Source organism: Aplysia californica, unplaced genomic scaffold, assembly GCF_000002075.1.
Source record: "Aplysia californica isolate F4 #8 unplaced genomic scaffold, AplCal3.0 scaffold00001, whole genome shotgun sequence".
Lineage (NCBI taxonomy): Eukaryota > Metazoa > Mollusca > Gastropoda > Aplysiida > Aplysiidae > Aplysia > Aplysia californica.
This window is the reverse complement of record NW_004797271.1, coordinates 3074710-3089914: the sequence shown is the minus strand read 5'-3', so window position 1 is coordinate 3089914 and position 15205 is coordinate 3074710. Positions and strand designations below refer to the sequence as shown.

General features: G+C 38.7%; 1 protein-coding gene across 1 annotated transcript in view; it reads left to right on the top strand.

The window, feature by feature from the left end:
- LOC101861996 overlaps positions 1-15205 on the top strand; it is a gene marked incomplete in the record, with an annotated part of 52746 nt that overhangs the window by 29703 nt on the left and 7838 nt on the right. Inside the window, 8 exon segments of the mRNA XM_035969747.1 lie at positions 1007-1081; positions 3548-3636; positions 6024-6097; positions 11574-11650; positions 12281-12432; positions 12977-13054; positions 14468-14528; positions 14807-14927. Coding sequence (XP_035825640.1) covers positions 1007-1081; positions 3548-3636; positions 6024-6097; positions 11574-11650; positions 12281-12432; positions 12977-13054; positions 14468-14528; positions 14807-14927 — 727 coding nt within the window.

Genomic DNA, 15205 nt, shown 5'->3' with positions numbered 1-15205 from the left:
ATAATGATAATAATGATAATAACAACAATAATAATAATTAAGCTCGAAATATCACTTTTTTCTTATCCTCTCCCGTCTCATCTTCCTCCTCCACCTCCACCTCCTATTCCACGTCCTATTCCACCGCTTCTTCTTCTTTTTCTTCTTCTTCTTCTTCTTCTTCTTTACCTTATCTTTATTGCCATCTTATTTCATCAAAGCACACCTTTCGAGATGCTCACGTCTTGTTGTACCCGTTTTTTTGTCAGTTTTGTCAGATGAGCGAGGAGCTCCAAACAATTCAGAGGAAGCTAAGAGAGATCTGCACGGAAAAGGAGGAAGGAGACAAACTTCTGGAAGATATGGAAAAGTCTAACTCTATCTGTCTGTCTGTCTGTCTGTCTATCTGTCTATCTGTCTGTCTGTCTCTCTCTCTCTCTCTCTCCCTCTCTCCCCCCCCTCTCTCTCTCTCACTTTCCCTCTCTGTCCTTCTCTCTCTCTCTTTAACACACCGTCTTTCTGAAATATATGTAATCAACTTGTTGTCTTTCGAAAAGAAAGATCTGCTGTTGCAAAATTTCACGTCAGGACTTTCTTCGCGTGATTATCGCTTTGTGAGTCCACACTTAAGGTGAAAGTAAATGTCGATTCCCCATGCTTAAACTAAAATAAATTAGAAGCTTTTTGGTGCAAACCTCAGCAGCCTTTGGATGGCTGCATTGGGACTAGAGACCACAAATATGTGAGTAAGAAGTTGAGTAATTTGGATCGGAGAGCTCGGTTTTTCTGTAAACCACATGTTTTATGTTCACACTATTTTATACCTGTTTTGTTACCATCTCCCACTGAGTGTTATTTACTGCTTTATGAGAGCCGTGTATCTCTAGTGCATTTACAAACAACGTGCCATTTGTTAAATCATCAATCTCAATAAACTTACATTGTCCTCTTCTCTGTAAGGTATGACGGGTATGTTATATTTGCTATCGATAAGTGAACTTACATTTCCAAACATTTTCACTTTCAGATTTCTATCAGCAACGAAGTCAAGAGCTTTTTGAGGTTACCTCCAGCTCAAAGATCCACAGAACAAATACAGACGGTAGGAACAAACATAGTCAGACACCCTGGTGAACACAGAGAGAGAGAGAGAGAGAGAGAGTGAGAGAGAGACAGAGACAGAGAGACAGAGAGACAGAGAGACAGAGACAGAGAGAGAGACAAAGACAGACAGACAGACAGACAGACAGACAGACAGACAGACAGACAGACAGACAGAACGAGACAGACAGATAGACAGACAGAACGAGACAGACAGACAGACAGACAGACAGACAGACAGACAGAGACCAATAGACAGACAGACAGACATTGAAACAGACATTGAAACAGACATAAAGACAGAAAGAGAAAGAGAAACGAAAATAGAGAGAGGCGACCGGTTGGGGGTGGGGGTGGGAGGGGGCAAAAGAGAGAGAGGATGAAATAGGAGGGGGGCCTTCTGTTTATGTGAATGCTGCTGAGTAGGATATTTTTGTTTTTGTGAGAGCCTAACGCCCCTCTAAACCTAGACAAAAAGAAACCGATTCGAAGCTTGCGGTTAGGGGTTGCAATTTTTACAGGATACACCGTGGTCGATACAAAGATGCCTCTCCGATAGTAGAGAGTTGAAAGCGTGCGAGTTTGGACCAGTGACATGCTTAACACTATCCTTACGTGTGGGGTCAATTTGTACCGCTAGGGTTGTATTCTTCACATTTTAGAATACTTGTAGTGCGAAGATCTCTTTGAAACTTTCAGTATTTCTCAAAAAATCATTTTGACAGATTGCTATGCAAAGCGCACGGATCGGGTTAACCAGTAAATTTCATCTTTGTAAAGTGATGGCACAGAGTTTCCCACGTTGTATGGATACGATAGTAAAACACGACGTACTGATAGGATTAAGAGACCCTTCTTTCGTTTTAACGACCACCTGCCCCTATGTGCGCTCAAGCTTACGGGGGATGAGCGGATTTGATGTTGATGGTTGATAAGTATGACTATACGGAAAGCTATTCCTCCTTTGTACATTACTAATTTTGTCCTCCAAGTTTTCAGCATCACTATCTTCCCAAAAGCTCCACTTCTATTTAATATATTTGCCTAAAATAATACTAAACGGAGTAGAAATTAATGTTCAATGCAGTGAGCATGCAGTTGATAAAATAGAGGAATATTCTGAGGTTTGGTAGATCTATGTTGTGACTGTTAACAACCGAGTAACGTTGTGAGTTAGTAGAACAGGCGAGCTTTACACTAAGGGATAAGCAGTAACCATTTTGTATCTCACAACATTCTCTGTTGAAAAGAGTGCGTCGTTTTAGGATCGGTCCTATCTCTCCGTTATCCCTCTGTGTTGTTTCCATCTCTTTCTTACTCTTCCCCCAGAGCTTGAGTCTCAATAGTAGATAGTCTCAATAGTAGATAGTGATAACAGGGTGAAGTGGTTAAGTAAAAAAAAATGTGTAAGTCCTACACTGTTATTATCAGGGGCGGCTCGTGGGGTTAAAAAGTGGACGTGCACAATTAAGCTATCGCATGCAGAAGATAGTCAAGAGCATAGTAAATGAGACGGTGCATAATTGTAGGATCTTTGTGTTGGTTAGGGAGGACTTCGTGCTTTTATTTTCATTATTTTTACTTGTAGCTTTAATTTCTAGTACTAAATTTGCTTGTTAGCTAAATATCAATTTCGTTCATCCTGTATTGGAACTGAACACTCTAGTAATAACTTTCACTACTCCACTACAAAACCATTCAAAGGCACAACTCGTAGAACGGTCACGTTCACCTCCCTCAGGTTCACGGTCACAGAGTCACTTAAAATAGTGGCAAGACCATAGAGTTACCCCCTTATAGTGTACATCTATGGGCAAGACAGACAATGAACCAATCACAATTCACTTGAGCACTCCGCTGGATTGCACCGGAGCTCACATAATATTGGCAAAGAATTGCGTACGGTCTATCTCGTTTATTTTTAGACTGCTTACTGTGGGCTATGTTTCGGCACTATTCGGCAGGAGCATATTTGAGATGTGCCGTTTTATTAATATTAATGTACCGCCAAACTCGCTACGAGTGTCGTCATCGCTTGGGTTATCCCCAAGAGCGGTTTATAGGTCATGTTACACTGTTGAATATCCTATTATGTAAAGCTAAAGCGCGTGGACTTTGACATAGCATAGTAGATGTTTTACGGCACTATAGACACATAAATGACAGTTATGGCAACAGTGAGGACCTTGTTTTGATATAATATTTAGCTAGTGTTTGTTTCTGACTTCTTTTACTTTATTATTGTGGGTGTTTTACGTAATAGAATGCAACGACTGTGCTCTATGGATGAACTGCGCCTGGTTATTATTGTTATTGTTGTTATAATTGTTATTGTTGTTATTGTTATTGTTGTTATAATTGTTAATGCTATTATTATCATTATTATTATTATTATTATTATTATTATTATTATTATTATTATTATTATTATTATTATTATTATTATGTATGCCTTTCATTCCTATAGGCTATGTTTGGCCTACAAAGTTTGCCTTCCTTCGCTGAGTACCCACTACACATGCAGGAAAAATTGACACGTGTGGCTTGGTTTGAAGTGTGAGTACAACACGAAGTACATCTTATTAATCTCTTCTCTCGATACTAAATCATGATCTTACTTAACCCTATCCGTACGCCCTGGGTTCATTTTGTACCCCTGGGGTTGTATTCTTCACATTTTAGAATACTTGTAGCACAAAGATTTCTTTGAAACTTTCAGTATTTCAAAAAAAAAAATAATTTTGACAGACTGCTATGCAAAGCGTACAGATCGGATAAACGAGTAAATTTCCTCTTTGGAGAGTGGTGGTACAGAGTTCCCCACGTCGTATGCATACGACAGTAAAACACGACTTACGGATAGGGTTAAGTGCGCACAACTGTTTTGGAAAAGCCACTTAAGGAGTTAACATGAGTAATGCACTGCTTGAACGTTCCTTACAGAAAAAAGGGGACACCACTATTTGTTCTGCTCTGCTGTTTATAGCGTCTGTCAACTATATGCAAGTGCACCGTAAATGGACTTTCCGTGTCACTGGCTTTTTGCGACTGTTTACACTTCTCTTCCATCTCTTTCCATTTTTTGGGTTGTTTTGCTACTCTGCAGAATGGCAAGGATAAGAGCACTGGGGAGAGGGGGTGGGTGAAGTTGAAGGACGGGAGAAATATATAATATTATGATATAATTGTGTCACGACACGGTGGAATCAGGCGCTATAGAATTATTGTGCACATGGAATTATTTATATAGCCTTTAAGCTTGATTAGTCTTACTTTTTATGAAAAAAATACGCAATTATCTTGAATTAAGTCGAAATATTTGCAATTAAAAGAGGTTGATGTAGCTTGGTTCCAGAAAAGAGGTTGATGTCGCTTGGTTCCAGTGATAAAATCATCGTGAAAATGGCCGCCAATGTGTTTGATGGCGTCTTTAGCTTGAGAGTCCCGAAAACTGAAAATTTACAATTTTGTGTGTGTCTTTAATCATCCCATTTTTTTCAGTAAAATCCACAAATAAAATTTAATGTATTTTTTTCAATAGACATGCTAGGTGTTGACCAAAAAACCCCTAAAATTCGATGAAAATTGCCAAACCAGCAGAAAAATGTTAATACCTTCGATTTCACTATTTTGACGAGTGCCTGATTCCACCACAATTCCACACACAAACAAACACACACACACACATACACACACACACACACACACACACACACACACAAATATATATATATATATATATATATATATATATATATATATATATATATATATATATATATATATATATATATATATATATATATAACGCATTCTTAGACGCGGCGGGAATCAAAATCAAGGGTCCTCTGAATGATATCCAAATTACTCACCATACTTTGATTGGTAACGGACATTTTCACGAAGTGTGAAAAAAATGATCCCCTTATTTAGAGAAATCTAACAACATTTAAAAAAGCAACGAGTGAAAGAAAGCGAAACAGGAAATATTGAGCCCGTGAACTGTTTCATTGTGTGTATCTGAGATCGCCAGTTTTGAGACAATTGTATTTTTACAAGTGTACAGTTTGGTTTATTTGTTTACATGTTTGTTTATTTGTTTGTTTGTTTGCTTGTTCTTTTTTATGAGGGGTTGGGTACGTCATCGAGTGTTCAGATTTATATCTTATTATTTTTTTGTTCGTTTAAATTTTTTTCTTGATTTTCTTTTTTTGTCTTTGTTTTTGGTTTGTCGGTTTGTTTGTTTGGTTTTTTGTTTGTTTGTTTGTTTGTTTGTTTGTTTGTTTGTTTGTTTGTTTGTTTGTTTGTTTGTGTGTGTGTGTTTATTTGTTTATTAGTATGTTTTTTTCAAGTGGGTGGAACTGCCAGGCTGGAAATGGTCAATGGAAATTGATTACAAAATGTGTGTCCCGTCTTTTTAGCGAGCGATGTTGAAAAAATATCCTCTGTGAATTTAGAGAGACTCACAATAAAAATTAAAAAAAGATTAGAGTTTAAGTTAAAAAAGAAGAACTTACCAGAGGAGTCCTCCAACCTCCTGCTGGATAATCAATTTTGTCTTCTTCACTTTTGATGACCAAAGAATCGCTAGAGGTAACAGTGTGATCTTTACCGAACATGCGATGAAGTGGTTCATGTTCTTGATCATAAACTAGTATAATGACTAATATCGGATGTTTTATCAGACTGAATAATATTTTATTCTTTTTCTTTAGATCTTGTCACTTGTACGTCACTCAAAACGATATATAATACTAAGCTACTTTGTTGTGAGAAAAAAAATTATTGACCATTTATAATAAATACTGATGCGAGTGTGTGTGTGTGTGTATGTGTGTGTGTGTGTGTGTGTGTGTGTGTGTGTGTGTGTGTGTGTGTGTGTGTGTTTTAGTTTGTACGCGCATTAGTACGTCCCCAAGACTGAGGTCTTTCTTTTTTCTCAGAGTGACACCGAAAAGAACCATCATTCGCCAGGGGCACTTTGCAGAAAATTTCTACTTCATTTTGTCTGGTCAGGGTAAGTTACTAAACATTTTTATCTCTTTTTAAACTGAGTTTCCTCAGAAACTCAAAGTGAGAATGAGGTTGTTTCTTGTTGTTTTTTGTTTTTTGTTGTTGTTGGTAAATGTTTTAAGGCGCTTGCAACACTGCATGAGGTCATATGAGCGCGCGGACATATTAGGCATCATTTTCTACTTGGTAGAAAATTTTGAATTTTGCCCAGGTGGCCACCGAATCCAACTCTTATCGATTTTTCGGACCACCAATTTATCTTTTAAACTTGCGCAACTTGCAAATGGAACCTCCTAGATTTGTTTGTCCTTATCCCTGAAGGTTAGGTGTTAGATCTTACCTACCCACAGATCATGGGAGTGGCTGAAAGATAGTAGCAATGAGTAACCAAGGAGCAGCAGTAGAAAGGCAGCAATAGAATTCAGGAGCCGAGAGGAGGTGGCAAAGTGGTCGGGGCAAGGGGACAGAAAGTGGAGACGAAAGCAAAGGCCAGAACATGGTTAAAGAGCAAGAAAGGAGGTGAAAGGAGAAAATTTCAAAAAAGAAAATTTTCCGTCGCTGACGGGTTTCAAACCCGAGATCTATTGAATGAGAGGCGAACACCGTACCGCTAGAACACGAGACCTCCCCCCCCGAAAAAAAATTAAAAAAAAAAATATATATATATGTGTACCTGCCGGTCAACATCAGTCTGATGAAGAAAATTTCAAAACTGAGTTAACATTATTTTAGAAAAACTATCACCTTTTCCCTACAATTTAAAACAAGAATGAAGTAAACATGGCCATGTTTGAATAAAAAAATATAGAACTTTTAACTTTTCGAGGTGAGGAAACACGAAAAGGAGAAAATGGCCTCCGAAGTTGAATAACATGTTTCCATAGCAATGGGGGTCTTAGAATGGAGACAGCGACTTGAAATTTAGCTGTTATCTTGGCTATGCCACTACAAGGTAACAAACAGAAGTAGAAAACTATTCACTCACCGAGAAAAAAAAAAAGGAAAAAATAAAAATTTTCACGAGAATGGACTTCGATCAGGTCAAATGCAACAAAATATTAGCATTCTACAAGGTACCAGATACTAAATTTTCAGAGTATCTGTAAGTCAAATGTATCTGTTCCGTATGAAAGATCTATGTCTCCTGGGAATTTTGGTACCATAATTTTACCTTTCTGTCAATATTTAAGAGAATGGCAGCTGTTTCAATTTAACATAATAATCAAATATTGCTGAAGTCGATAACTGGCTGCACCCCATGTTTGACAGATAATAAAAGAGTACGAAGTGCACCAAACATCTCTACATTAACAGAGTACAATTATTATAGCAAAGAAATTAAGCCTAATTTTTTTTAATGACTGTGAGATCATTACGAATCAGTATTGTATTGCCTCAAACACAATGATCTGTCGTTATTTCAGTTAAAACACCGTGAGTAGTCTCGGCAGGCGTCGCGCCAGCCCTCGCGGCGAACGAGTCGGCCCAATACTGTAGTGTACTGAGTGCTCCCAGTAGTTTCGCGGAAGGGTTCATGCAAAATAATTGCAAGCCAATGACTTTATTCTAATAGAAACAGAACGATTCTTTCCATTGATACTTTTTTAGCCGGTATTTCACACATTTCGTGTTTAAAATGACCTTTGAAAACTTAGACGATTTTTTTTCAAGGTTTTCTATCCAAACGCCAAAGTCCAAAAATAAAACCACAGGGAACCACGCTCAAAGCTGTATAGTTCTCCGCCCATGAAAAGACGGTATTTAATCATCAATCTTTCTGCAAAGCATTCGAATTCATGGGTGTCAAATTTGAACCAGCCCACCTCGCATTCCGACCGCCAGGGGCTTCCCTTTCCACGGCGATTCTCCAGCTCATACTCGGATTATAATATACAAACAACTTTCACTATTGCAAAGAAAGAAATCTTAACTTTTTCAAAGTGTTCAGCATTTGGTGCTTTATAGCAAAAGAGCAAAGAAATAGAGATCTGAATCACCTCCATTTTAGCAAAGCCACGCGCTCTGAAGGCTGCGAGTCGGCTTACGTGCCGTGTTTGCGCTACCTAATTATACGTTTGCAATAGCACCATAAACACACGAGTGCACACACACGCACAAACACACACACACACACACACACACACACACACACACACACACACATACATACAAACACACCAACACAAATACACACACATGCACATAGACCGCCTTGGTGCCCTCTTGGTTAGGAGTCCGCTTTGAGAGATCTAAAGGAAGGTTAATCTTATAAAAGCACTAAAACACAACAGAAACGAATTTTTAAAGTCAACCCAAGTGCAAAACTGAAAGATCAACAGACGATAACAGCTAGCATGGCACGCCCGCACAGTCATCTGTTTACGTAAACAAGCTTGACGTGAGCTAGAAGTTACCGTTTTTACTCTGTTTTACAAATCAGAGTTGTCTACATTTCAGACCATTCATGCTCGAAAAGGGGTCAAAATCTAAAAATAGTTGCGAATGAAGAACGTTGAAGCAAAGAACTCCAACGTGGAGTATCTTTGGTTGAAGCAAAGGTGACCATGGGGTAATGGTTCTGAAAATAAGCTCACAGCCACACACTAGCAAGGTCCAATTTCTTTTATCACGTCACCCAAGCTCACAACAAACAACACATACCTCCGAAATAAATCAAAATAAGATATTTATAGTCGATTAGAGTTGTTTGTTTTTTATCTTATATGAAGCAGAAGACATCAAACTTTTAATATATCCACACACAAAATTTCATGGAACGTCACTTCTTTGCCTTTCGAGCCTCGTAGCTGATCATAGAACAGTGCGTCTTGCGACTGATATTGACCGGGGCAGACAGATATTCATTTTATCTCATGTCCTTAATACACATTCCTGTTTGGAGTGTTAAAAAATACTGCAACAGTTTTTTAAACTGATTAAAATTTGGATAATTTTGGGCTCCGAGACCAAGTTTTCTTCGTTAAAAACCCATAGAGCTTTGAAATAATATAAGGTGTACCCAAATTAAGCTCAGCTCGGGTCAAGGCGTTCGCCTCCCATTCAAAAGTCCCCGGTTCGAATCCGGGTAACAAAGAAACATTTTCTTCTCTAATAATGTCTCCTTTCACCTCCTTTCCTCTTCTCCATAAATGTTCTTTCGTCTGCCTTCGTCTTCACTTTCTGCCCCCATCCCCTCACCTCCTTTGCCGCCTCGTTTAGGCTCCTGACTCTTTCTGCAGCTTTTCTACTACTACTCCTTCGCTCCTTCTCACTGCTGTCTTTCAGCCACACCCTTGATCTTCTGGTAGGAAAGATCTACACCTAGCCTTCTCGGACAAGGTCGAAAAATCTACGAGGTCCCGTGTGCAAGTTGCGCACGTTAAAGATCCCTTGGTAGTCTAAAATCATTAAGTGTAGGCTTCGGCCGCCACCCGGGCAAAATTCAAAATTTCCTACCAGCCGAAAATGTTAAATGTGTCCTGCGTGCTCATATGACCTTATGCAGTTGTTAGCGCTGTAAAAGATTTGCCAAAAAGAAAAAAAAACCCAACAAACAAACATTTTAGTTATTTCCAAGGATATAATCTCTCGTAACACGAGCACGGTCCGTTTCAGAACCGTCGTGACTTCGGTGGGGAAGAAGTTTAACTCACCAGCGCCTGTGGTGTTGCTATTAAGCGATTCGCTGTCGCACGCAAGAGACCAGAGTTCAATTCCCAGGTGGGGGAAATTTTTATCGCAAATCTCAGTCTTTCTGGTGGTATAATGTGTTGTATCCCGTTCAGCCCGAGTTGGCCCTGACAGACAGAGTCAGAAGCTCGCCTCTCGACTGATATAAGCTGGGTTGATGGTGACGTAAGACCACCTACATTTAAAAGAAATGTTAAGAAAAAAGTTTAACTCGTGCTCAAAGATACCTGTGCTCCGAAAAGACCACTTGGCAAACATTTTGCTCGACCTATCTTTTGGAAGTATTTTCAACAGAGATTGCCAAGAAAACAATTATACATTATTTGTCCACGTATTATTGTTATTCTGTAAGATGGGTCACCCTTTTCTTACTGCATCTGCTGTGCAGTAGTTGGCGCTTCGCTGTCGCACGCAGGACACGTGAGCTCGATTCCCATTTCGGGAGAATTTTTGTTTACAGAAGTACAAGATTCAGATTTTAGTATTATTGAAAGAGCTTCTAGCGGCAATAGTCAATTGTGTAATTGAGGCCGTGTAAGGTTATTTTATCTTATTACTGCATCTTTTATGGTGTGAAACACACCTATCGTTTACTGTTTACAGTGTCTTCTGTGGCATTTCATAAGCATTACTAAAGTCAGAGTCAAGCGCTGCCCCCAGCTCCATACCGGTAAAACGATTCTTTATTTTGAGTAGAACGATGATACAGTCTAAAAAGCAACGAAAGGTAATCTGCGTTAAGATAAGCTACACGCGGCTTTACCAATCAGCAGCGCTTTTGGAACTTAATGAAAAAGTGATTTAGTTCTTGCTTACATCTTCCCGTTGTCTGTTTTAAGAGCCCTTTATCCTCTTTCTAATAAAGTGTCGATCGATTCTTAGGTGTTTACGACCTCACAAAAATAATGAAAGGTAAACATGAGGCAATGGCGAGGTGTTGTTTCATTCAAGGTAAGACAGTGCGCACTGCACAGAAAAGAAGGCCGTAAAGAGGAAAGCAACAATTGAAAATGCAAATGACTCTCGAAATGGGCGCCCTGCCACTCCCGGAGTAAAATATTTTAAAAGAATAATAGTCAGTTCAATAAAAAGGCTCTTCTTCCAAACGAACGTATTGGCTTTGAGTGTTCATAATTCACATACTTCTTATAAAGCCCGTCACAGGTTGAAATAAGCTTATTTATGTTTTAGGAAAACTGATCCTGCAATTCTTATAATGCAAGACAGACATTTGCCTCCTGCTATGTCGTGTTCGCGACGTAGAGTATTTTGATAATTTGAATCGACAAAGACCGAAAATGATCTTGCTGTGATCTATCATAATGTAAGAGACGTAGATGTGGCGACAGACTAGGCCTATAGCAACTCTCTTAGAAAGCTAACTAATTACTATTCACCTGAGCATTACCACCTAGAATTTTCCACCACTTATTTTTGGGGTACACAGAAACGTAATCCTTTGGAAAGTTGTATTCAAACTTCTGGAAAGGCGAGAATCCTCAGCCAAATAAATTATAAGTAAGACAACTGCTATTTCTTCTACTAGCTTACATTGCGTTGAGAAGGATAAACTCAAATAAAATAAAAACAACATCCCCATGCACTTTGCCCACTCCTTGTTTCGAATTTCTTCTTAGGAGTAAACAAAAACATAGCTGATCGAAACAACGACACAAAGACTGTCGTGATTATAGGTCATGTTAAGAAGAAAATTGCCGTACTTCATCGTTTCCCCAATAGTATGATCTTCATCTAACCACACACTTTTGCACATCTTGAACTTCTTTCAGCTCTGGTGACCATCCATAAGCCTGGTGAAGTTTCCTCGCAGACAGCAGGCATGATGAGAAAGGGCACCAGTTTTGGGGTGAGGCGTCATCGTTATTGTGTCGCACCGCGGAGGAATCAGGCGCTCGCCAATGTTGGGGCATATGGAGTGATAGATAATATCATCTAAAAGCTTGTTAATTTGATTTGTTTTTTATTTTTAAAATGCCTATCTACATGTCTCTTGAGTAAAGTAGAGATATTTGAGATTGATGGAGGTTGAGGTCTCCTGGTGAACAAATAGCGAAGATGAATGCCAAAGCTTGGCGACTTTCAAAGCTCGAGTGTCCTTTCAAAACTGCAAATTTACAATTCATGTGCCTTTGATCCTTAGTAAAATCAAGATATATATATATATATATATATATATATATATATATATATATATATATATATGTATAACAATATGTTTTTATCTTAATGGGCGTTAAACTAAAAGGTGTTGAACTAAATAAAAGGTTCGAATAAAATTACACAGCGAGCGGTAAAATACCAGTTTCTTCGATTTCATTGTTATATCGAGCGCTGGATTTTACCACGATATAACACATATTATAATGTGTTGTTTTATTGCTGTTTAAAATAAAAGAAACATTAATGATTTAAAAAACGAATGTATGAATGAATTAATAAATTAATTATAAATACAAACACGCACACCCTTCCCCAGGAGCTTGCCCTACTCCACCACTCCAGGCGGACAGCTACGGTGACCAGTCACGACACTGTCCAGTTGCTGTCCATCGGACGGGACGATTTCTTTGACATCTTCATGTCCGGCCACGGCACTGACCAGATGCCCGAACACATCCGGTTTATCAGGTAGGTTTTCCTACCTACATGTTGGGCGAGGGGGGGGGGGGGTGTATGAAGACAATAGCAGCAGCAGCAACAACAACAACAGCAACAACAGCAACAACAACCCAACAACATTAAGGTCAACAACAACAACAAAAACCACAACAACAGTAACAACATCAACAACAAAGACAACAACAAACACATCAATAACAACAATAGCAACAAAAAAAACCCAGCAATAACAACAACAACAACAGAAATAGCAATATCAGCACTCTCACCAGCAGCTTGGGTCAAAAGGAGTCCGACACTTTTTTTTAAACAAAAGAATCTTTTGTCTTTGGTGTGTTCAAAATTCAGTCGAGCCTCTCCAAGACGACTACCCATCGTAGAGAAGAAGAGTAGACATCTTTAAACCGGCAATTCTCTAAACAGTGTCTTTAAATTAATTTTTAAAATGACAGGAAATAATCGTGTGTATAGGTGATTGTCTTTGAAATGAAGTAGTTAAAGCATGTTCGACTGTATTTGAAATAAACTAAACGTAATGTTGTTATTTTCACAGTCAAATGGATTTCATGAAGGACTGGCCTTTGGAAAGACTGTTAGAAAGACCTGATCAGTGCCTACTGCATTTCTTCAAGTGAGTTATCGGTACCTGGCCTCAAACTGCAGTTGTCACATTATTCCCATATTATTCACCAGAGCAAGCTTGAGCTCCAAAATCTAAATTATGGAATTTTCGAAGACACATATTTCTGATAAAAAAAGAAACCTGTGTGCTTCTGGAATATCATTGTCTATTGGCTTGTAAACATCTTTCAGAATTAATTTAGATTCACATTAGTGTATAAGGGGGCGGGGTAGATAGATAAAACCAGGTGACCAGAAAAAACGTTTGTCCAAGAGAAAGCAGATAAAACCGTTATGAATAAAGGTGCAAACATCAAAGTTTACTGAAACGTACAGAACATCCATACGGATTTATTATGCATTACTAACAATAAATTATGACGGCTACAAAGAAAGTTATTTCTTCAAGATCGCTGTGCGTGAGGGTAACACTTTCGTTCCCTCCATGATGACTTCTCTCGAGTTTTGGATACCTTCGAAGGTTTCCCCACACACTTTGTCCTTCAAACACATCCAATATTCAAAGTCCAGTGGACTCAGATCCGGATTGTTTGGGGTACAGTTGTGCTCAGTCGGGCTGATTGAGGCTAATCTATCGCAGAACAGCTCTGGCGTTATGAGAAGCAGCCCCATCCCGCTGAAAGTTCTGGTTCTGTTCCCCATCATCATCAACAAATTAAATAGTTTCAAGCTTCTCCAGAACTTTAACAGGATGGCGAGGTATCGGTCAGAGTTCACCGAATCATGGACCACCCTAACCTTTTCAAGAGTGCTTTGTTTTTACAGGCTGCATACTGTGTTTTTATCGGGACTTAAGGATTCGAGTTCTGTTCTTTTATAGACCCAAACCTTTCAAAATGTGCAGCCTAATTTAAAATGGACCTTGTCCTTGGAACATTATCTTTGCTTCAGTTACAGATATGTATCCCGTATCCCCGAGCAAATAATGCACAGGTCGATTTGGGAGATTAACTTCATTGATACATCTTGACTGCAATAGCATTTGATATACAGGGGTAAACTACTTTATCATTTTCCGTTGCTTATAAATGATGGACTTAAAAAAAAATCGAACACAATCCGGATGTATGTTCTAGCTTTCCGTCTATTTTGATGTTAATTGAGTCATAAACAAGAAAGGTATTAACATTTCTTTAGACAAACTTTTTTCTGGTCAGCTTTAAACAGACAGACAGACAGACAGACAGACATACAGATCTAAGATAGATAGATAGATAGATAGATAGATAGATAGATAGATAGATAGATAGATAGATAGATAGATAGATAGATAGATAGATAGATAGAAATGTCAGATTAAACTAAGAATGGATCTGGAACATCCAAATTAATCTTGAAATTCTATCTTGAGGGATAGAGTGGAACATCTTCACTTATAAGATCTTATTAATATGTTTTCCAGGCGTAACATGGTCATACTGAAAGACAGTAAAGACTCAGAGTGGTTTTACATTGTGAAATCGGTAAGTACAATACATGTATTTATTATTTCTATTTTTTATCTTTAGAGCATCATTTTGTCACTATAATCTACTAAGCTCTGCTCAAAACAGTCACCGCGCAGTCGGCCAGCTTTGGTATTTGTTTATTTGCTTTGATTGGTGTACGTTCTGAGTTTTATTGTATGCTGTAAAGATGCTGGTTTTTGTAGACCTTGATAACTTTTCATTTGTTTCCTAAAGTTAAAAGCGCATTCTCTGCTGAAACAAATGCCAATGTGTTCTATACTCTCACATTCCAGGGCTCGTGTCAAGTGCTTAAGCAGCTGAAAGGTGTCACTGGGCACTTAGGACCTCTACGTCAGCAGTTTTTGCCGTCGCAAAGCCTCATGGGTCATCTGCAGAGCGGGGCGTCGTTTCAAGGTTTGATTGTCTAATGTTTATGGTGGCATTTATGCTCTTCTGATGGCCCATTTCACAGTAATTATGTAGTCTTTCTCACACTTTCAGCGCGCTGCAGTGTAGTTTCTTTATCATCAGCTCTCTTGGCTCTCTCTAACTGTGTTACTCTGCTTGCTTCAACAAAGGAATCTCTGCCACACATTCGCTTTTCCCTTTTTCTATTTCTCTCTCACTCTCTCTGTCTCTGTATCTCTCTGTCTCTCTCTCTCTGTCTCTTTGTCTCTCTCTGTCTCTCTCTG